Source organism: Gymnogyps californianus, chromosome 16, assembly GCF_018139145.2.
Source record: "Gymnogyps californianus isolate 813 chromosome 16, ASM1813914v2, whole genome shotgun sequence".
Lineage (NCBI taxonomy): Eukaryota > Metazoa > Chordata > Aves > Accipitriformes > Cathartidae > Gymnogyps > Gymnogyps californianus.
The window spans coordinates 10,994,029-11,014,513 of record NC_059486.1 but is presented as its reverse complement, the minus strand read 5'-3'; the positions used below and the strand labels follow the sequence as shown (position 1 = coordinate 11,014,513).

The following is a 20,485-nucleotide window of genomic DNA, read 5'->3' as shown; positions in this document are numbered from 1 at the left end:
CAGAGGAAACAGTGCTTTGGGACCACACTGCTGTACCAGGTTAAAACTGCATATCTATCTGGTTGAAGAAGTGCTTGTTGGCAGAGGATCTCTGGGCAGCATGCAGGACACTTGGAGAGGCGAGCCTCCAACATGGCTAATGGGGAAGAGCTACAGAGGATATGTTAAACAGATAATCCTAGTTTCAAATTGTACTCACTTTTGTTTGATTTTTGCCACTGTTCCTTGTATAGTGAAGCTGAGGATTCACTCATGTACTGTGTTTTAACAATGAGCACGAAGAGATGGGTGGATTTTATGATTTTTGCAGACATGAAAGACCTTTGTTTGGAAAGTTGATATCCATGAATAAGTGGAATTTGATAAAGTAACAAGACAATTTATTCAAATATACTGTGGCTTTACATAGGTGTTACAAGGATGTGTCAGATCTGCTTCTTTAAGAAAAGTAATACATTTAAAAATCTAAAAGGGCTCAGATTTGCCATTAGAAATGGGAAACTAATGTTACATTTCTTTGTGATCAAAAATGCACTTTGAGATTGCCTGATGCATTTCATGTGTGTGTGGTCATTCTGGATAACTGTTACACTTAAATGTGAATGCAACGTTGTGAAAAGTCAAAATATTTCAATAATTTCAAACCAAAGAAGTTACTTCCCCTCCCATGAAATGTCTTTTATTCCTCAATGCACTTTACCTTTATTTTAAAAAGTATTTTGAAAACAGAAAAAAATCCTTACCTGGATGGAATTTCATGTTTTACTAGGATATTAGAGGAAGAGAAAAGAAGTTCATTGACCCAAAGTATTACAAGGATGTTCTACATATTTGGCCACCAAGATTAAGATAAAAAGAGAGCAATAGCCAGATAGGTTTATGTAAAGATATACATAATTGGGCACCAACAAGAATATAGGAAGAGCATACCAGACCCAACATCCAGCTCCTAAACTTGTCAGTAATAACTAGGAAAGTACAAGAAACTGGAATGAACATGTTCATTGCAACAATCAGACCTGGCAGAGGGGTTCTTGACAGACAGTTGGAAGGCTGATAAAATACTTCTATAACTTTTTGCCACTGTCTGACTTTGCGTAGTGGCTGGGGCACATCAGAGCTAGAAAGAAAGTTTGCATTGGGTTTTGCACAAGCCTTGTTTTAGAACTAGCCATCCAAAGCAGACATGAACTCAGCATTGTGACAGCCTCTGAACTTTCTCAGGGGGCATGTTTCCCTGTCCCACAACAGCATGAAACTGTTTTACTCTGAAGTAAATGGGAGGCAGATGGGCAGTGACCCACTGTGAGGGCTGCCCCTGGCCCCAAGCTCAGAGGAAGCATTGCTGTGACACGTATAATCCCCTGGTCCTGATAAAACAATAAGAAATCCTTGCACAGATCAAACAGCATTAGGGGGAGCATGTGCACAGCAAAACGCTCTGTGTGTTATCTCAAAACACAATGTTTGATGCTTCTTTATCTTTGTTAACACACCTTAAAGTCACATCTTTGTTAACACACCTTAAAGTCACGCTGTTCCCAGTACGATGCCCTCACCCAAACCCTTCTTCCTGTTGGCTTCACTTTATCAGTCAGTTGGGGATTTAAGTACATCACAGTGACATCTCCCACTATTAGGTGAAAGTGTGATGGATGACAGGGGCAGCACCTACAAACAAAGCGGCTCGCACCTTGTCTGTGCCAATCACACTTACCATCTGTCTTCCATTTATCTAGCACAGACCTGACAGCCTTCTTTCATATTGTTTCATTTCTTACCACAAAGGAGCCTCTAATGTTTTCTCCATTGAGAACTGAGAAGTTCTATGGGAAGAAAACAAAACTCAAAGACATTGATTCCAGAAATTTAACTTGTAGTACCCCAAATCTCCCCACTTCTAAAAAAAAACCCCAAAACAACAGTGTTGAACCACATTTTATACTCTTCCCACTGGAAGCTAAGGGTCAGTGGGGTAAACTCTAACTGTAGTGTACATGTGAAACTTGAGTTTCATTGCCTGCTTTTTCTGAATGAGAAAAAAAAATCCTAGGAAAATAAAGCTTCAGTGTCAAAGAGCTCCCGTTACTGTAATGTTTCTTTGTTACCAAGGTTGGGAGACTGTGATTAGGAGAGGAACAGTAGGCAAACAGACCCCTTTCAGCAGGACAAGCAAAATAAACCTACCTAGTTTGTAACTGCATGGATAGTGACCCTGCAGCCCACTCTGACTCCCGGGAGTACATCTGTACGCAGCAGCATAGAGACTATCTAGTGCAAGGAGCACAGTTATCCTGGTACTTGTTAGCAGAACATCAATGTACTGATCACACAGCTTCACGTTTATTGATGGTCCAGACTAACTGTGCTTACTCCTTGCAAAGGCTAGGAGTCAGTCTTTATTCTGCATGTATTGACAGTAGGATAGCAGGCCTTGGAGTATGACTGTAGCTCTTGGGTACTACTGCAATGCAATAAACCATAATAACAGTCAGCTATAAAGACTGCTCATGTGAGTAATGGTTTTCTTGATCTGTGTCTCAGTTTTTTGACACCTGCTCTGTCAACATGACTTTGATTCTCAAGGCAGAGGATCTTAACTGGAATAATTTTAACTGAAAGAACTATTTTTCTTCTTAACATAATCTGCCAGTGCAACAGGACGTAATAGAGTGCCCTAGAAGTCAATAGTTCTTAAGTACTTGTCTCCATACTGCTACTGACAATTTTGGGACCATTAGCAAGTCACTTAGAAATGCAGAAAAGCTATTTCCCCATCTTCTAGATGTGGAAAATTATATTTGCTTAACTACCTCATAAACAGGCTGTGAAAGTTAATTCATACTTCTACAGTATGCTGAACACAGCAGAAAAAAAAAAGAAAAAAAAAATTCAGTCTGAGTGTGAAGCCTTTTACCAGCCAGTAGCATAGGTGTGATTTCACCTTAGCACTATTTTAGAAAGGCCATCACTGTACAAACTTATATTAGGAAATAACGTTTATTATGATAAAACAATAAAGACACACGACTGTCATCATCTTGGGTGCCAGTACGTAACTCCCACTTATTTCAACGTGTCACGTAGTTTATGATACTAAATACAATCTGACTGAAGTGTCAGCCCAGGAGACGATCAAGAGTGATTCACCCTGTTGAAGGCCACTTTTACAAAAAGGGCAAACCAAGCTACAAGGCCTGGAAACCTTGAGGATACTGTAAGCTTGCTGTTTAAAATCTTAAGGTACTATTAAATAGCATCAGGCATTGTTGCCTTTCCTAAAGAATCACTTTGCCTCTAGTCTATGTAAAAAAAAGCTCAGACTGCTGCATCTTTTATCCTCTTTTCCCTCTTAAGGATTAGGTGGGTTCTAAGTTTTCAGATCTCCTCGGCACCAGAAGCTGTCTTTTGGTCATTCCTTACACTTTGCCAAAGACATTTTACCAAACTTTGGCTAGGGAGAGAGGCAAGAAGAGGGAAGAAAGATCAGATCTCCTGAAGTTACTTTAAATGAACTTTTTTATGCCTTCTAAAAATCAGAGTCATATTCAGCCACTAACATAAGATACATGAATTCTAGAAGTGGCTATATTCAGATATAGAGTCCTGATCTGCTAAGGTCGTATTGCCAAAAGAAACTTCCTTTTGCCTATGATACCATCTCCTGGTGAAGAGATTATGGTAAAGGCTCCAAAAAAGTGACAAGGGAGGGGAAACAATGCAACCTGGGGAGCTAATGCTTGCTAAGGGGCTGTGTATTTCCAGTTCAGTAGCCTTTTATATTACTGCTGGACAAGATCATGACCTGGTGACCATCAGTCAGGTAACCAACTCAGTGACCTGTGGTGTTTTTTAAAACTGAAGAAATAACCATCAATAGAAAATTTACATTCCCTACCCTGTTCTTTGCAAGGACAAAGAACCCAGGAAAAATATTAACTTCATTTTTACATCAAAACTGAGCAGTGGAACAGCTGAAATTTAGAGGCTTCAATTCAAAAGAATCAGAGGTATTTTTTTAATTCCTCTTCTCTCCTTAGTTTTACATTGGCCAAAGTAGGCCACAAGATCAGTTAAAAGAAGGCGGCAAAAAAAAAAAAAAAAGTCAGTTATGTATGTCGTGCAGGAGAGAAGATTTTAGGAGTTGTTTCAACCAGAGTGTGGAAGGGGGTGTTTAAGTGACAGAACAAACCAAAGCTTTAGAAGGAGGAAGTGAAAAATGCACATTAGTATTCTTTTCAGTCTGCCAGAAGAGGTACAAATTCAGGGTTGGGATACCATGAAATAGCCACATAATCTAAGGCCTAGAGAAAAGCCCATCTCATTACAGAGTTTTATGTGGCTGGTAACCTTCCTGATCACCACTTATTGCCTGATTGTTTCTACCACTAAAATATGATTTAGTTCAGCACTAAGAATAAAATTTGATTTAGCTCAGCACTAGAAGAGCACACAAGCAATTTGATAAAATGTCAGTCTTGTTCAAATTTTCTTGCTGTATAAATTGAGTGCTAATGATCTTGACTGTGCTACCCTCATGTATTTATGCAGCCTTTTTCATGTTTGCTGGATTATTATTGATCAATTGTTAGATAAAACGACAAATAAGAAAAGTTCATGTAACCTAAAATCTAGGACCGTTTTAGGAAAAATTTTCCCCATTATCAACGAGCATTACTTATTCACTACCACAATTTCACACTAGTCACTGTATTCCCATAATTATCATCAGAAAGAAGACGTTAAAAATACTATAGACAGACCACAAACCCTCTCAACAGTTTATAAAAATGGTACCTACATATCTCTGACCCCCAAGTTTGGTTTACAAATGCAGAAATATCATAGATACAGTTTATACAAAATCTCACCTTTCTCGCAGTATCAGAGTTTTACAAATTTCCAGTACAACCTTCAGTCATTTCCTAAGAACAACGGTATTTTACACTTTTTACTTCTTTCCTCTGGAAATCTGTTGATAGAGTTTGACAGTGAAACCCAAAACTATATATAAGTTAGGATAGTGTAGACCAACAGTATAAAATCAGGACAATTCTTGCTGCTAGTGAAGCTAAACTGGATTTCCTCCAAATGAAAAGATTTTCCAATAGCTACTCACTCAGAGCAACAGCTAAAGAAAACATTTAAGGCCACAATGCTATGAACATGAAAGAATATGAGAAACAAAGGCAGTATTCTTTAACTGGAAAACTAATCCTAATCTCTTCCACTTAAGAGTTTATTCTCCCTCACAATTTTTAATGTTGATTGAGAAAATATATACACCAAAAGGAAGATCCTATAAAATGTTAAATAATTCAGGACTGTTCCAATTCATTGCTGATAGGATATATTTCTCTCTCAAATACAAATAGAATTCAAACCAATAAGCAAATCAATCATTATTGCAGAAGTGAGCTAGCAGATGACCTGTGGGGTTTGGTGGATTGTAACTGTCCTTCGTATTTATTTAATATCTCCTAACCAAAGATCTCAGATTAGTTCATTCATCTCAGAGAAGTACCACATTTTACCAAGGTAGATATTACTAATTTCTTCCTAGCAGATGAGGAAAGCAAAGATTAGGACTTAATTTTTCAAAACCTGTGGCTGGATGTATTTTTATCCCAAATTTCCTTTGGCTGCAGCTGTGATGCCCAAAGGCTCTCCTTTCTTTCAATCCACTATGCACCAGCAGGCTCACCACTGTCCCTATCGCCTTGTAAGCCACAGTTTGTGACTCTTCTGAAAGTTAATTTCAGAGCTCAGCATCCCTGTAAAACACAGAGCGATTTCACACTGGATGCAAAGGAAACCAGAATTTTGGTTTGATGAATTTCAGTGCCTAATTTTAAAGGATTTAAGTTTGAAGATCGCATGTACAGATCTACACAGATAAAGTCAGTAGGAAATATCAGAGAGGGATGTCTACTTCTTCAAGGCCCACATTTTAATAGATGCCACTTTGAGGACACTGCATCATACAGCATTGAGGAGCATGCACTACCTCATAGGCTATTAGGTCACTTTTATATGCTGTGTGCCTGGGCAAATGGATAGGGTCCTGGTGGACTGCTCACTTAAATTCAGATAATTAAATTCTATTTAAGTGTGACTTTGGAGCATCAAGTTCTTTTTTAGATTGGTCTTAGACTTCCATGTCACAATGAAAAGTCTATGACAGAGCTAGAAATAGCAAAGCTCATCTCCCAGCTTCCAATCACTTCTGTCAATCACAAGGTTTTCTTTCTTCTCTTGGAGTTTATTTCTCCACTCCAGCAGCATCTCTTGAATGCATTAGGTCACATACATAAAGGAAAAAGCAGAGCTAAGCAGACAGCACAATTAACTAATTGTCTCTATTTAGATCTTCATACAAAACCATTCCAATTTCTGGCAATAAAATGCCAGTGAAAAGGTCCTCTCTTCAAAACACATAATTCCCATACCCCTTTGAACTCCTACACATCCTCTACTGCACAATACGTGTTCTCACTTCTTACTATCATCTCCCATGCTTGCAGTGAGGTCATCATACGCTACAATACAAACTTAGCTGGTCTCAGCAGGGAAGAAAGCATGTTCCCAGGAAAGAGAAAAGAGTGAAAGCCCCAGGTAGGTAGGAGAGCAAAAAAGAACCATTTGCAAAGTGTATATTTTGCATATAAATCTACTTGCCATAGGAGAGCAAAATAGTAAGAGCGCTTTCATTCTTCAGGCATTTCTATCAGCCCACTGGAAGCTCACTTCAAGCCTAATCCTGGAGCACCTTGGGTTGCAGTAGTGGTAGGTGAACTCTCTCCCCTCAGATATCACCCAACAGAGCACACAATTGCCAGGAAGCCACATCCCTGTGTTGAGCCAATGTGTGAGCAACTCTGGAGAGATCCCGTGAATGTATGGGGCTTATGAAGCCTAAAAAGCTCTGCCTTATTACATGGCCATATCCAAACTCCCGTTACCAACAACCAGTTCTTACCAACCCTTTCTGGGGACCTCAGCCCTTAAATGCAAGTTTCCACCATGAAACTCTATTACTGGAGGACACAAGTGTAGGAATTACAATAAGGCAGTGCATGCTGTAGGCTATACTGGAGCGGGAGGTGAAGCTATTGGATGCTCAGTGAAAAACCTAATTACTCCCATGCTTCTGCTGCAGATACTTCTGGCAAAGCACGGGGCGGGGGGCGGACCAAAAAACCCCCAAAACAAACCACAGTGGAGTTGGGCTCCACTGGATAATCAAGGATATAGCTCTCCTCTCATATGCTAAGCATTAGAGAAAAGGACATGCAACAATACCAACACAAGCTGCACTGCAGCTTAAAATAAAACAGAATGCACTTCTAAATGGGAGCAACATTAGATCCTGCACCCCTCCCCATGCACCGGCATGCTTCATGCTGCCCTATCTGACACTGCCACACTATGCCATACTGTCAGTTTCTGGCAAAGTCCGTATCACAATGTGAAAAGAGATGGATGCAACAAAAAGGCACTTTTCCCAATGTCCTGGTAAACTCTGGAATCCTAGATTCCATTTCAGAATGAAGAAATGAAAATACATTTCTACATTTTTCGGGGGGGGGGGATCCGATTTGGGAAACTAGAGGATCTATAATCATCATTTGCTGTCAGAACTTCATTTATTTCTTTAAGGGTAATAACTGTATACAATTTAGCACACAGGATTCACTAAGTATAATTATAAATTGAATAGCTGTAAAAAAAAAAAGCTACAACTTTTTTCACTCATAAATATATCTATACCTGACATTAAATACCTTAAGGCAATTCCATCTCTATAATTTCTTTGTTGATTCATCTCCAGACACAGGAAAACAAATTTAAAAGGTTGTAAGCAGAAAGTATCAATACTGTCAACTTTAAAACAAAAAGGAAGGTTACATTTATTAGGCTCAGCAAAAACATGCTAATAAAAAAGAACTATATCTACACTGTAGATTCAGAAAACTCATGTTCCTAAGTTTGGAAAACTATGGCATCCCTACATGCATTAATTGTAATGTATGTAACACAGCAGTAATGTGGGCTTGCAGCAAACAGGAATTGTAATTGCATAACACTAGAAGCTTTGAAGTATTAATTACTGAAAGCATTTTGAAGGACTGACATGAAATAATACTTTATATGCTTTCCATTCTCGGCAAAAAACTTCAGATAAAGATTTCCTTTCAATTTCAGTTTCCAGTATACATACCTTGAAATTTCGAGAAAAATAGTAAAACAAAATAGACTAGAATATTTTCCACAAACTTCAGGGATCTTTCAACACCTTTTGATGGAAAGCGTAGAGAGACTTCAGCCTTCTCTGGTCATCAGCATGCAAAAAGATGACAGAACAGTCTCTGGGACTGCATAGGCTGTATGTCCAGGGCTGGTCAGTGTTAAGGGACTTTGAGGTTTGCCTTTGATCACAGAGGCATAGCTGTGGGCTCTACAGCAGCTTCCTTTGGGCTAGGATGTATGACACTATTTGTCCCTCTGCACACAACCCTCCCATGTGGGCAGTTACAAAGAATACAATGAATAATTAATTTGCATTCAAAAAGAGAGAAGATAATAGGATAAAGGCACAGGACATTCACTTATTTTATAAAGGCATTTAATACTGCTTCACTGGGAAGATATAATTACTTGTTGCTTGTATACTGCATGTCATCTTCAAATAATTGTTGATATTAGCAGTGATAAAATGGCTTCAGAGAGGTTAAGTGACTTGGCCAAGACCAAAGAAGAAGCAAGTGTGTGAATTAAGCTGATAAATCAGTCAGTTTCTTAAGGCTCAGTGCTCCAGTCCAAGCTTACAACCTGGTGCTTACAGCAGTATTCCGTATTTATCCATCATTTAAATTTTATCTCCTTCCCTCTAACTCTCACACCCATACAGAGTCAAGACAAATATTTTTAATTTCTCTAGTTCATTAAAAAACAAAACCTAGACCTTGGCCCTTATGGTCCAACTCTCACAAAATTAAAAACAGTCCATCAGTTCCACGTTCACTACTCTAAATCTTCCACTGCGCAGAACAGCAGTATGAGAAAAAAACCCAAAGGTATCTTTCCCTATATATTTTAGTATTTAGCAGTTTCTAGAAGGTTCCCCTTGGAGACAATTTCCTGTTAGAAAGGGGACAGAGTTTACCCTAAACTTAATTGTTTTGAAACAAATAATATTCAGTAGTGATGATTAATTTTTGACTTTTGGTTGTTTTGCATGGTTGTTTCTTCTTTTTTGACCTGTATATCCTATATTTTCCATCTGTTCAAGCCATGATTTCCAGTCCACTGGAGCAAAAGCAATGGTAAAAGCATTTTGCCAGCAGCCCTTGGCCTCACTTTATGAATACAGTTCCAAGTCTTGCTGCCACTCAAGGCAGAACTTCTAAAAATAAGGAACTGTTTCAAAATAAAAATTAATATTATTTTCTCATAAAAGAGTTATACTGGGGGGAGGGAAGGGCCCCTTTCCTTTATCAGAGAGGAGATCAGAGTGAGAAGAGGCCAGATAGATGCAGCACACAGTGGCTTTATTGATATTTACAATATAGGAGCAGAAACCATAAAGACCAATATCCATTACACTGCACAACAGCCACCAGCACGCCACTTTTTGTCCTGAGGAGCAGCACTGCCATTGCAATCAGAGGACACAGCATGGAAGCAGTCACTATTCCCAGTGCTGCCAGGTTAGAAAAGGGGAAAGGAGAAGGAGGCAGATTAACTGACTTGCTTAAAGTCACCTTGGAAGCTTATGAATTATTGGGTACCCGATCTGCGTCTGCAAGAAGAAATCTGATGTCTTCATTACATGACAACAGCTGGCAGTGCCAGGCGTATTAGCCTCTTATTAACCAGATGCAACAGATACCCACAGAATTCATTTATGGTCTTCACAAACTAAGGATCTATCAAGGTTTTCCCTACACCCTTGGGATTCCCTCCCAAACCTTGGAACCCCAAAGTTGGAATCAGACAGGAGTTTGTTAGAGCTAAGTCCCACTTCTGAAGTGGCCTGTCAAAACTCAGTTTGGTGAAAAAAAAGCATCTAGAAACACATTACTTTATAGCCCTTAGAAGTAATCTGACCACATAGTGGGTTTTCATGTGCAATCCTGTTTTTTCCCCATGTAGTTTATATTGCATATCAGGCATCATTTTTTTCATTTAGAAACATAAAAACTGGCCATCAGTTGGTGAAAATCCATACATTGTACAGGAAAAGGGATCATTTGGAAAATACAGAGGGACCTTCTGTGTAACAGCTGAGGCCAGAGACTGCTCTTCCTCTCCCCGAACTGCAGGTTTTTTTCCTTAGACTCACCATTTCTGTCTGAGTGGACAAGGTCTGTTATCCTTTCCTATGTATTATGATCAATCATTTTATTGACTATTTACACAAATGGGTCATTTCTGCTCCTTTTTGCTCCATCTCAACTGACAGGATGGAGGACCTTTTACATGTCTGTTCATGCCATCATATTTACATGTTCTAACAGGATGACGTTTCTTTCAATCTACACTGACGCAATGTCTGTACCTCTACAAACCAAGAGAATTTAAAGTTTTAGAGACTTAAAACTTGATCAGGTCACAGAAGACATCTCTGATGGCTTTTACGCAATGCTAGCTGGGGAGTCTGTTCTGAAACCAGAACAGGCAGCATATCACAAATGCAGTCTTGTTTAGTTGACCATGTCAAAAGAGAACCTATATAGTATAATCATAGAATGGTTTGAGTTGGAATGGACCTTTAAAGATCATTTAGTTATGGATAATGGATATACTAGACTGACATGTAAGATTTCCAATCCTGAAATAGGGCCTTATTTCAGCCAAAGGCCACTTCAATATCTAATCACTTAGAGTGACATTTAACTCCTAAGGAGAGGGCCATGAAAGAGGCGTTAACATTTTGTCTGAAACTGGGATTATAGGAGATCCCAACATAAAAAAGAATTTAAGCCAAAGCATTTAATCAAGCTCAATTTTTGCTCTTACCTGGTAGTTGCTTTTTCTGTTACAGCAGAAGAGATATATAAATTAGCAACCACCGAAAACTGAATTAGCTATGTACGTGTCATGGAGGGATGAATGTAGAACACAGATACTACAATTCTGACCAAGAAAACAACCAAACAAAAGCTTAGACATGCTGCAGATAGATCAAAGACAGACAGGCAACAGTGCTTTAGAAGCACAGTAGAACATATATTGTAACTACTCTGATATTGCAGCAGATTATAGTCTGAAAGCCAGTTACTGTTAGAAAAGCAGGTCAACAGAAATCAAAACTCATGAAAGTGACATAAGTAACAGCAAGCTGTTACAGAAGTTTATGTTTTTAAAAGGTAACAGCAAACTGATGTTTTGAAGAAGAAAATGCCACATTTTTCATTTTGAACTGATATTTGCTATCTATTTTTAGCTTTTTGTTTTATGATACCTTAGATCTCAAAAGAAAAAGCTAAAATTCAAACACATCATTTCCTTTTTGTTCCAGAAAATTAATTTTAGAAGCATTCATTTAGAAGTTCGGGTATCCAGTTTTCATCCTAATTTAAACAAAGCAAGATTTTTGAAAATTTTATAAACCTACATATAATATAATTATCATGGTTATAATTAGCTCTACTTTTAACTGATCACAGCTCACGGAAATACAGATGCTTTGAAGTCAGATTTCTAAGACCCTGCATTTACAGAGTAAAAACAGAGAACAGTTTTTACCTTGATTCTCTTGCAGATAGAAAAGGGTTTTAATGTTTACATTTAAACCAATTTTCATATGTAGTAAAAGCTTCCATGCATGTCTGAAATAATATCCCTTTAAAGTCATTAGTATAGAGAAAGACAGAAAGGCATCCCTGAACACTTACTATGAGGAACTCAGATTGTCTGTCTTGAAATGCATTGCTCAGGAAACAACTTAAATCTTAGGCAGATTGACTCAGAAAATGAAAACCTGATATAGTAAGGAGAGTAGACACCCTACTGGTTTTTGTCCTCTACCAGATGAAGAGGAAATAACTGTCCTCGAGTCAGCAACTAAGTGCTGTGGTTACTCAGTTTATATATCACACAATTGCAAAGGAAAAATGACCTGATTTTATGGCAGACCACTTCCCCCAAAAATCCCACACAAATCTGCCGGGGGGAGGGAATAATGAGAATGACTAGTTTGAGCACTTACTACTTAGGTCAGTGGAGTCAAATCTGACTTACTCCTTACACCAGTACGAGCTATACATCCAAGTTCAACAATGTTGCACTTACAGCTTTGTGCCATTTTAATAATTGAGCCCCGAAACATATCTAGGTGACTTTAGCCAGAGATTTTTGGAGTTTGAGATGTATAACCACCGGAGAAAGGAGAGTGTATTTTGTCTCAAGTCAGAGTAGGATATGATTTCTTAGGTGAAGGCACCAAGCATCTCTAGTGCTCAGCACAGCTGTTGACTATGGTGCATCTGTGGCATTTGTAAGAGTAGTTCACTACTCCCTCTTATGATGCACCTCCTCTTATGGAGGTATGTTTTGTGAGCCTTTGTGAGCTTTGGCACCAATGGTCATTTCTAGGACAAACACCCCAGACAAGTCGGCCTTAATCTCAGAAGTCAGAGTACAACCTTTACCTCCAGTTCTAAACGAGTTGACATGAGTCATTGGTAAGGGATAAAAGAATAAAAATCAGCTCTACACACACCAATCTTCCATGTGTCAGCCACATAACCCTAGTCTATAGTGCTGGAACACAGAGTGGCAAACTTGAAAAGGCAACTGGACAGTCTCACTTGCATGCAATGCACATCTGCTCTCAGTTCACCACAGTACAGCCTGATAGTCTTTGCTGTTCTTTCTTGTATGACACTGGTGGTTATAGCGAGCTTCCCACTGTAATACTCCGATGCTTGGAAAGCAACAACGTAAATCAATGCGGCACTTGACATTACGTTCAAAAAACCACCCCCACCCCCCTCAGGTATTTTTCATTTTCAGAAATGGTTTTGGTATATCAATAATACTTAGGAACCTCAAACATCCTATAAAACAGAGCCAGGCTTACAACAAGTTGGGGAGAGATGTTTAAGCATACAAATCCTACTTAGATGCCTAATTCTTGCTCACTTCCTATAAATACCTTCGCGGATTTAAGCTTTACTACTCTTAACATGAGTTCAATGAGAGATTAGGAGCACTGCAAACTCCAGCTCAGGAGACTTTAAATGTTATCTCCTATTAGCACATAGATAGGTCCCAGCTCTACTATTTCAATTTTTATAAGTACTCAAAGGACAACTTCAAGAAAAGGCTTTTCTCACTCAAAGAGGTCACATCTCAGACAATTCATACAATATTAGATTGAATAATAGGAGAAACGTTGAGTCAACCAACTGCAATACAATTTCTATAGAGCAGCAATTGAAGGATTGTTAGGCAATTTATACATGAGAAAGTGACTTCCCATACCAAGAATAGAGAAACAAAAAATAAGGTACCAAAGAAACACAAAACAGCCTTACCTCAGTGTGAACTGATCTTCTGTTGAATTTTTAGCAACAGACACAAGGAAAGTCAAAATGTCACCTTGCTTGACTGTCTTTGGTGCATACTGGATGGCAATATTATTATCCAACCTCATTTCATTTAAAGAAGGGCCAGCACGTGTCTGGTAAAGGAAAACACTTCCAATCCTCTGCAAGGGAGGTCCTGACTCATCAATGTCATTGCGCCCTGGTCGGATCCCGTTACTTTTCCTTACATCCTCCTTGGTGCATTCCCCTTTCTCATCTCCTGGTTGTATGGCATAGTAAAGTTCCACAGGACTCCCTTCAGACTGATCCATTGGTTTCTTACGGCCAGCAACAACCGTAGGAGGATTAAACCAGCTTGGCAGGAGCTCCAGCTCTGCCACACACAACCCCAGATCCCCTTGCAACCTGCAGCTGCCTCTGACTTCCCGCGTCTCTCTGAAGGCAAACACCCGCAGGCAGGGCAGCCGTTCCGTGGTGCTATAGTCATCCCAGTCCCTGCCCACGATGTAGAACAGAACCTGGACTTTGGGCTTGCTTGGGTAAATTTTGTCACTCATTATGAAGGCCTTAAGTTTCCAATTAAAGGAGAACTTGTTAGTAGATCCAAATGGATTTGAAGATGACATTAAGTCCTGGGGCACTACTTGTTCAATGGAAAAAGGTCCATAGCTGGCATTTAACACAGGTGGCCTCTTGGATTTGTAGATCAGAAAGGATTCCACTCGGGACTGCAAGCTAGAATTCCTCATAATATCCTGGTTGGCTTCCTTAAGAAAGAAGGAAACATCCGCATTGTGGATACGATAGGTCACAGGCAAGTAAGTTGGCAGTAAAGAAAATCTCTGTATACTCTCCAGGATCCCTCGACTCTCAGTCACTGTTGAAAGGAAAGGAGAGTTTAAAAGATCAGATCTTCAAGTCATACTGTGATATAACCTCACTGACTTTACTGAGGGGATTGACAGTGCTGTAGCTGGTATTAGTGGCAATAGCAAGCATCATCAATCCATGCAGAAGTAGCCTAGGTAGATGATGATTTATCTAGTTAGCTTGGAAAACAATAGATCATGATATGTTCTACATGGCAGCTAGATTAAAAGAAGTAGCTTGTGTAGGTTTACCCATGCTAAAGGTCACATCTTCACTTGCTCTCCAATAATAAATGTATATTGCAAAATTACCTAGTCAGCATCTGCAACATAAGACTACTGCACAGGCACATTTAAAAAGGAATTTGACCACTAAAGCAAGCTGCATCTGTACAGGAAACCAATGCAATGATTTTACATCAAATGCTGCACACGGACCACTTAGAGTTCACTTCAACCTTCTTTTCAGCACTCTCAAGCAATACATGGACTTTAAGTGGTTTCCTGCACAAGGCTGAATTTCACTTTAAGAATAGTTAGCACAATAACCATTTACGCAAAAGCTCCTTTGCAACACTGGTACTAGAGGATTTCAAAAGGAGCTTTATTTGCATCTAATTTATAGTCCCTTCTATTTCACTTCATCTATGAAAAGAGGATTTTTTTCTGTAAATAACTATCAGGATTCATGCCACTGTTGTTGCCTCACCCTACATTGTTCCTTGATACAACTGCATTATCTGTAGGATGTACATCACTGCACATTGAAAGAACATTTTCAATGACACTGAGCCTCTCTTACTGCAAGATATCTATTTTAACAGCGCCATCGAGCAATTACCTGAGGCAGGATATCATATTAAAGAATAAGCTCTCCATCCTTTCTAGGAACTGTCAGTCCCAAAGAGCAAAGACATACACTGTTAAAAAATACAGATGCAAATACAATATGACCTTTCCTGTTTGAGCATCTGGCCTTCGTGCTTATCTCTTCACACCTTAATTGTGAAATAAATTGCATTTTTTTTCCATAGCAAATTCAAATCCTTACCCTTATTCAGAAAAGTGAAAAGGAGTTACTGCACATGGCATTCAAAGGCAACCCAGTTTCCTGAGCTCTAGTCCACGAATGCTTTATTAGTCCTTATTTTTTGTTTGGCATCTGACCTAAATATTTATTTGTTCATCAAGTACTGCGGTGGCCTAAACTGATGTCAGTTACTCCTAACCACCAGTCTACCATTTATGTACTGCAATTCATTGCAAATCCTAGAACAGAAGAGGCTTGTTGTCTTCACATCCTATGGGAAGGTATTGTTAGTTCCTAAAAACCTCTGATTTCACACCGAAAGTGTTCGCCAAAAACGATCTGGAAAATGCCTCTCACAGCAACAATCATCTTATCTACCTATGGGTTGTATAACCTGAAAGGGGAATTCACTTTTGCAGGAGAGGAAGCCACACTGAAGCTACCCATAACCAGCATGTCAATCAAGGCACCACCACGACAAAGCAGTTAATGCAGGAGATCTCACTCTGCCATAGACTTTGTCCAATCTCAAGCAAGTGGTTTTTCCTCTGCTGCTGTTCTGTGTCCAACAAATAAGGGTAATACTATTTATTTCCCCTCACCCTTTGTCTGCATAGGCTGCAAATGCAACAGACTTATCTTACTATTTATATAAGAGCATCACCTACAAAAACAAGGCTGTGATCTCAGTTAAGGCCTACAGGCACTAATGTAATGCAAAACAATAAACTTGAAAACTGGAGCAAAGAACTTTCTATATGGAAAAGGAAAATGAGCTAGCTATTAAAAAACCAAGCCAAACCACACAAAAACCCCCAAAAAACACCCCACCAAAAACAAAAGACAAACAAACCCTCGATCAGGGTGGGCATCATTCAGCTGTAAGACAGAAGGAACAAATCTCAGGAAGAAAGAGGCAAGGAAGAAAGGATTGCAGAGAAGAGTTTCACAGCTATGGAAATCTTTCTCTCCATCTTGAAAAACTGAAATTCCTCTCCCAATAAGCAATTAAAATAAAACCTTACTTTTAAAAGTTTAATTAACATCAACTCTTAAACTCCACCTGGAATTAGAAATAAATTCCATCTGAAGAATCAGGAAAATGGCCTCAGTGCACATCATCACAGGAGACTGTAAACTGCAAGAGTGGTAAAAGGCTGAAGTCCCATGATCCCTAGAGGTGGAAAACTCAGCTTAGATCTTGCTTGAATTTAGAGGAAGTCACACCCAAGGCTTTTCACCTTGTTTTTAATCAAGAGTAAACTGCAGAGGTTCTTTGCATGCAAAAACTCCCCTTTATTTTAGCCTTGGTCTTTCCAGCATTCAGCTCCCACTCTCTCTCCAGATATTGAGAGCAGATGAAGTTTTTAAAGACCTTTTTCTAGATAATCCCCCAACAAAGACTTCTAACAACTCTAAATGGCTTTGCTAGTACTTAGAGTTGCAGGGATGCATCTCTCCTATCCAGCCCTAAGGCAAAATCTGTTCTGCTGTTGTACTCTTCAGATCACCCAGCCCATAACATCGTTCCTCCATCTAATGTCCCATTTATAAATTCCACACTCATTTTGTACTCCTCCCAACAGCTTGGCAAAGCACCATTAAACACAGTGAGGCATCAAGGAGGCAACTTAGAGGCAAAAAGCTCAGGGTATTCAACTTTTTATTTCCCTTATTTTGATTGCAGCTCCCTCCCTTGCATTCCACAGGGAGAAGTACATTATTTTTATATTAAAACTAACAGAGTGTTTTGCCTCATAATTTTTTAATCATTTATTTTAGTGCTTAATTATCTAAGGGATTAAATATCTTCCCTCTATATTCCCCATCTCCACAGGACAATGTTCCTCAGAGTTTGTAAATCAATGACTCTTCGGAATAGCAGACCAACACAAAGTAAAAAAAAACAGAAGGGGAACTGCCTGTTAAAAAAAGGAAACAATCTTACCAGATAGAGCAGGGTCCACTGTTTTTTAAATTTTTGGGCAATGGCAAACTGGTCTGCTCGCTGTTGCACTTCCCCCTACCATCAAGCTGCAGACATGCACTGAATATGAATTGGCTTATGCTGGAAACTGACAGCAGCTTTCCAAACAGCCAAAGGCCAAAAATTCAAACAACTTTACACTTTTATCTAGGGAGAGTTATAATCAGCACAAACAGAAAAAAATTCTCAAAAACTACACTGAGCTCTGCAGTACCATCTGGATTTTGACCGTGAAAGTTTATTAAGGATTCTGAAGGATAGGAAATTAAAAACAAAAACAACTATCAGCATCCTTAATTGCAACCATGACTATTTTTGTAAAAATTATGCTTGTTTTTTTACAAAGGCAGAATTGCAGAAGATTACAATTTTGTGTGTTATTGGGTGAGACCCAGCATAAAAGTAGAGTTTTAAAGATTTAAGTCATATCATCCACCCTAAATATGACATCAGATCTATACCATCATAATCAAAATTCCACAGGAATAACCCACCTGAATAAATAAGAGAAGAATCACACAGTGAATCTCAGTTTAAATAAGTCAAACAAAATAAAGGATGGGTAACTGAAGTGCTGTTAAAGAAACAACATCAAGACAAAAAATATATAGTTAAATTTGGGAACTGCAATTTATCTTTACTGTACCACTATATCTGAGGGCTTGTCTACATGGGGAACTTGGCAGCAGAATAACCAAGTGCAAGAGTACAGTACATTAACTAGCCTTACTAGTTCTCTGTGTGGAGGCATGGCACAGAGTACATCATAGTCTGTGTCAATAGAAAAAGCAATAGTACCAGATTAAAACAAACTTTGAGGAGTTTAATCTATCCATATGAGGATAGATTCCTGTGATCAACTCAAAATTGAGTGGATCTCTGTGGATTAGTTGTGGCAAGCTGTAAGATCAGTTTATCTTAAGCTGAGACATTGCAGAGGAAAAAAAAACAGATTCTTCCAGAGGACCACAGCAAGCGATGCCTCACAGCGCTACTGAATCTCAAGGGGCTGACCCGCAACTGGAGTAAACTGCTTCACTGCAAGGTCTGGTGAAGACAATCTACTGTAACTGCAGAGTGGTGTTACAGCATTCTGAATTCAGGAGATGATCCCCAACAGTTTGAAGCAAACCAATAAAATCTAATTTTGATGCTGTGCTTATGCCAGGAGCTATTATTTCTCAATCCCTTACAACTACGTCTGTATTTGACCTCTCATGCTGTGAATGGTTTGTTGAGGATTTCAATCAGTGGCCACCTGGGAAGAAATGCTGTAGTAGGGTAGTTTTCTTTCCTCTCTCTTTAGTAAATCTTCCCCTGACTGACACTGTTTAAAAAATACTTGTCATTGATGGAAGAAGCAAATTCTTTGCAGGTCAGTGAATTTGAAAAAATCCGAGAAAAAGGCAGCATATTCAGTCTCTTCCGCACAGCCAAAGCTTGCGCATATGATATATCCCTGAACATGACATTGTAAACATGCTGCATTTACCTTCCAAAAGGTCATACTGCTTTCTTCATTAGGCTATTAATTTTGTATTGCAGTCTGGCTAAAAATCTTAAATCTTTATTTCTTTAATATCATGTAACAGCAGCTCTCAGTCAATGACAAAAACACTATCCATAGCTCAGTTTTACTGCAAAGTTATTGACCATGGCTTCAGAAAATTGAAGAAATCTGCCAGACCACTAACTTCATTCTATATTGCCAGATCCTTGGGATTTCATTGCCCTAACAGTTACTTTATTTTTAAAACTATTCAATCCACGATCATCCAGCATTCATGAGAAATAAAACACTCTTCCAATCAATTATATAATGCTACTATTTAAAAAAAAAAAAAAATTGCCTTTTTCTTGTAGATTGAAGGAAACAACTTCTTCAGAAAATTGCCTTACCAGCTGCAAGCTCAGACTGGTAATGCAATAGATGAAGTTTGCTGCTGCATCTTGGGGATTGAGATAAGTGGTTCTTTTCAGTCTGGCCAGAAATTTTACCTTTTTAGTTAGTTTCAGCTGTTCTCCTTGAATATTCTGAACACTTTTGCTCTCCTAGGTTTGTTATGTATTGGAATTTTTTTTTAGCCAAAATCTCTAGGAAAAAAAAAAATCTGGTAGTGTGATCTATTTCCAGATCTGGAAACTAATGTCACAAGGATGTCTGTTCCAATAAAACTTCATGCTCACTTTTGGAAAATTAAGACGTTTCAGTCTTAATCTAGTTGAGTGGCTGAATCTGTTAATGCTCAAAAGTGAGGCAGTTTAAAGCTAAGCTATAAACATAGTGAATACCATCCCAGGTGTTTCTCAGTCAGTTCTTAAGAGGAGGATGATCTATCTACTCTGGCAGTATATGTCACTTACTACTGACGGAGTCAATTAACACTGTGTTACATGAATATCTGAGTAGGATAATTACCATCTTATAGAATTTGTTGGTTGCTTGTCATGTTCCTTCCTTAGGTTCAAGCATCCTTCTGTGCAGCCCTTACATGTGAATAGACAAAACTGGAGCTTTCCAAGGACGACTTACTGCGTTCCCTCTTTTGCCAGCCTTGCAGCAGCTTCAATTTGCTTAAAACAATTAGCACTGCATTTTCAAGCTTTTGATTAAGTGCTATGCTTTATAGCATACACACAGTGACAAACTGATGGGAGGTTTTGATCTCAGACAGAAAGGCAATACAGGCTTTGTGGCAGTTGCTCATTTTGCTTGTTTAAAAGCAATGAAGTTGTTCATTGGTTACACTTTGCAGTGGTGCTCAACAGAAGTCCAGAGGGAGGGAGCACTGTAGATACAGAACAGCACAGCGCAATAGGCTGTAAAGAACATTGATAGCTCAGATGCACTGGAGGGCAACAAATGAAACCCACAGGAAGAAACACACTGCACCACATGATCAAAAACCTGCAAACCCACCCAGAATCTTACTGGAGATGATTTTCTTCGAAACCATTTTCATACAGCCACACACCTAATCCGTGCAGGAACACAGAGTCAGGAAAGTATTTTAATGACTTGATGCCATAAACACAAGAATCT

The 20,485-nt window shown here is 38.9% G+C and overlaps 1 protein-coding gene across 1 annotated transcript in view; it reads right to left on the bottom strand.

Annotated features, from left to right (window-relative positions):
- LOC127022938 (transmembrane protein 132D-like) overlaps positions 1–20,485 on the bottom strand; it is a 223,740-nt gene that overhangs the window by 191,612 nt on the left and 11,643 nt on the right. Inside the window, 1 exon segment of the mRNA XM_050906804.1 lies at positions 13,545–14,433. Within this exon segment, the coding sequence (XP_050762761.1) occupies positions 13,545–14,433 (889 nt within the window).